Here is a 4,427-nt window from a genome sequence, read left to right as displayed (position 1 = left end):
TTATACAGATAATATATCTTAACATTTATTGATTTAAAACATTTTTTTTTTGTTATTCAGTATCGTGGTTTTCTATTATGGTACGAGCTAATACTACATTATAATTCAATTACAATTAACAACGATTTGTTTCTGTTGTATAAGTACTTAACCACATTCTAAACGAAGTTTTAAACAATAATATAACGGCCTATAAAACATCCTCAAGATAACTTTAGACTTCATGCCGTAGACGAATAGTAGGTACCTAGATAATTTGCTCTCGATATTGACTTAAAATTATACTGAAACGTAACAGGAATGTAACTGCTATGTCAACAATTATTTTCAGGAATACAATAAATTGTAATATTCCTCATACAATATATAATAATTATTATAGCAAGAAGTGATTCGAGGAAGTTTTACGGCGCCAGTCAATTATTTTATTAGAACAATGTGTACAACTTACGATCGCCTTTAACTCTTCATAAAATCATTTCGGTTAATTGTCAAATTTTTGAAGACCTTGTAAAGTTATCGAGAGAAAAATCTATTATAATAGATCGTTAATTTATTTTACAAGATTTCATTTTAACTTTTGTTTTATTATAATTAATATATTCAAGTAAACATACTTATGTCATTTTAAATAAAGAACAGAGTATAGTAGAACTATTTTTCTTCATTTTTCATTGTCAATCGGATCATGTTTATAATCAACACTGGTCGCAGAAATATTCATTAAGTAAACATTGAATATTTGTATTCACGAATTCTTATATTAAACTATAAAAGTTTGTTTTAGAACATCGTAATACAGTATTTAATTCTTACCTTAATATGTAATTAATCACTAACTACCAACATAAAGACTAGAAAAAGATAGTTCTTAATTACATGTAGAAAGTCCTATATCGCTAACGTAATCGTAATTAACATAACAATGTATAGTGGTATGTACATTAAAGACCATTAATACATGTCAATTATTTAATTAATTTTATGTAGTCTTTCACTGAACTGGAGAAAATCTCATAATCAATATAATACTTAATATTCGATTGTTAAAAGCAGAGCTGTCATTGAACTTTTTAATTATATTTATAACATTATTACATTACGATATCTAAATATTGTGCGCAATATAAACATATATTACGGCACGTTGTTAATAAGGTTCTATGATAGCACTATCGATTCATTAATAATAATTAATTATATTAAGTTTTCTAAGTGTATATCTAGTGATAATATTGAATCAAACGGTAGGACTACTCTTTATAATAAGAACTAGTGTTCGTAATTCACTAGTGTTCACTTATTACCTTTTGTCATTAGGTATTAGGTACGTCAAACACTTCCCTGCTCTTCGCCTCCCGCTGTCTTCAATCCGTTCTACCTGGGACAACAATAATAAATAAATGAATTTGTGATCGTTTGATCAATCATCATTCGGATTTATAAATTATTTCATTAAATACATAATATATTAGATACATTCAATGTTCGTTCAGACCATTTAACCGTCTAGTATTCAGTTAACCTGAGTGGAGCTTGTTTTAATGTTTTTACAGCCAATATATATAATAATAACAATTATTAAAGGAAAATAAATGACAAACTTTATACATTAAATGATTTAAATGAAATCTTACTCACTTCTTTTGCTTTAATTTTTTCTAATTATTATTCTAAATTGATTAAGGTAGGTTGTTATAACATTTTTTTTATTATATACATATTATAATAAATTACTTAAAACCTCACGTCTTAAACTTATATCATTTTTATCGAATCTGATTTTTTTTAATATTTTCTTTTGTTAGTTACAATTCCTACCAATTAAAATTTTCTTATAATTAATTGTTTAATAATAATAAACTTCAAATATGAAACAAAAACTACTCCTCTAGGACTATTAAATTCCATATCCTATCCACACGTACCTGCCCAGATTTTTTTAATGTTGCTACTTTAAAGCTTTTAACAAGAAATTGACATGAAGAGTTTTACTAACTATCTTAGGTATAAAATGTAAATATATGTACTTTAAATAGATATGCATGGGCATACCTGAGCATAATTATTGGTAAATTACTATTACATCATAATAACGTTATGTTATCCATAATAACATAATATTTATTTTCAAAACAACTTTAATATTTAGGGGTCAGTTAAATATTTAAAAAATAATAGAAATTATAAATGTGTCACGACAGATAGGCACATTTTTTTCTCTAGCAGAATTTTACGCACTTGGTCACCAGATGGTCATTTTGCTTTTTCTTCGATGCACAAAAGATAAAAGAGAATTAAAGGACAACCCAGAAACATTAAAACAGACTCGTATGTTTAAATAACAAATTACTTTCTACATTTATTTTAAAAGTTAGAGTTATAATGTAGACATATATAAAAATAAAAATGTTTTTCCTTAACCAACATAATATGTACTTTGAAAAAAAAAACAAAAACAATAATTATAAGTACGTAATTAGGTATGACCATTCATTTGCAATGTACGAGTGGAAAAATCGTCAAGCCGTCAAGACAAAATATTTCAATGATTACTCCAGACTTTAAGAAATATCCGAATGCCCTGGTATTGCGAGTACGTTCATTGAGTACAAAACAGTTCACATGTTGTGTTGCTCCTCAGCAGTGGAGCGGCGCATCGCGGCGCTGCACGAACACTCACGCCACAACTCATTGTTACGGGCAATTTTAAACACATGTGAAGTTTCGACATACCTATAGGTGTGAACGGAGCGGGAGGCGGCAGGGTCAGCCGCCGATCTGTAAACAGTGGTTATCGACGCGCCGCCACTTGGCTTCACGGCATCTCCGGCTACAGCGCTATATTTATCCGCTCTGGAACTGACGCGTACGGCTAAATCCGTTCGGCGCCGTGTGATGCCGGCCTCCTGCAACCACAACCACGTCACGAAACTACCCGACGCTTACCCCACGGCCGCTGGGGTTGATGTCGAACGCAACTCGCACAGCGTTATTCGCGACGCCTAAACTAATTGGTTTAAAAACATTCGCAAAGCGCTTGCAGTAAACATAATGTTCGTCTTACCTGAGGGCAATATCTCAGTAGGATTTATGAGCTGAAGCGGGTGCAGCGGCAACACATGCTTGATGATGGTAGTAGGAGGGCGCCGGCGTACGATAGTGGTGATGAGGCGGTGGGGAGGCGCGATAGGCATCAGGGACAGGCGAGCCTCCTCGGAATCCTGCCAACTGACAACTCGGTGGCTCGAAAAGATCACGAAAAGCTGGTGGCAGTTGTTCAGCTGGTGGTTCGGGTGCAGCATACCAGCCAGTTGTAGCTGCTCGAAACTCTTCTGCAGCCAGTGAATACGGCTGGGGCGAGCAGTAAACTGCCGATGGGGGTAAACGGGGCTCACTGAACTCGTCCATGGGCTCTACTAGTTTATCGTACCTCGAGCAATCTGAGCCCGGTTCTCTTTTTGGTCTACATTCAAATATACGAGGCTTGACATCTGGTTTGACATCGCGTGCTTGCCCTAGCGCGTCAGCGCTGCTGAGAGCCTCCTGTGCAGCCAGGGCTTCCTGCGCTTGTTGCAGCTGTTGCTGGCGTTTCAGAGCTTCCTCTTTTTCTTTCAGAGCATCTTTTTTCTTAAAGCGACGCCGCCGTCGTAAGTAAGATCCGTTATCGAACATATTATACGAATCAGGGTCCAGAGTCCAGTAGCTCCCTTTGCCTGGTTTTTTATCATCTCTTGCCACTTTAACAAAGCATTCATTAAGGCTTAAGTTGTGTCTTATGGAGTTTTGCCACCCTTGTTTGTTCTCTCTATAGTATGGAAAACGTTCCATTATAAATTGATAAATACCATTTAATGTGATTCGACGATCAGGCGCATTTTGTATTGCCATAGCAATAAGGGCAATGTAAGAATATGGCGGCTTGACCATATCTTTGGGAGTTCCGACATGTTGTTGGTGAGGATGGAGGTAGGGTGGCCCATAGCCATATCGGTACTGTTCATAGGCATATGGTGTCACTCCAGCGGAGTAGCCTCCCGTGGCTCCACTGCGGTACGCATAATGGCTCTGTTCACCGAACAACGCGTGCATCGTGATGAGTTACGTTCACTGGCACAACATGATAAACCCGACCGCGATACTTCGACGCGCTACTCCCACGGCAACAAAACGATGACTGACTGATTTTGTTTAGATTCACAACAAGGCTCGTTTACATAGCGGGCGCTAAACGAGAGGCGAATGAGCGGAATTGTGGGCGACACCTTTTGATGCGCTACGTCGCTGATGGAACCGCCCACTACAATATATCGTTCGTCTCGTTTCAGCGACTGGCTGAGAACTATACCCGTTTCATTCTTATCAGGGCCAGGATGTGTCAGGTGGGAGGGTAAGCAAAGTGGGTGTGGCTTAGGGCGGTGCCGACC

The 4,427-nt window shown here is 36.5% G+C and overlaps 1 protein-coding gene across 1 annotated transcript; it reads right to left on the bottom strand.

The window, feature by feature from the left end:
- Positions 1 to 3,081: 3,081 nt before the first annotated feature.
- LOC126780270 (fork head domain-containing protein crocodile-like) lies at positions 3,082 to 4,092 on the bottom strand. The gene has a single exon (XM_050504593.1). The coding sequence runs from the start codon at positions 4,090 to 4,092 to the stop codon at positions 3,082 to 3,084; it is 1,011 nt and encodes a 336-aa protein (XP_050360550.1).
- Positions 4,093 to 4,427: the final 335 nt, after the last annotated feature.

Source organism: Nymphalis io, chromosome Z (assembly GCF_905147045.1).
Source record: "Nymphalis io chromosome Z, ilAglIoxx1.1, whole genome shotgun sequence".
Lineage (NCBI taxonomy): Eukaryota > Metazoa > Arthropoda > Insecta > Lepidoptera > Nymphalidae > Nymphalis > Nymphalis io.
This window is presented reverse-complemented; position numbering and strand designations above follow the sequence as displayed.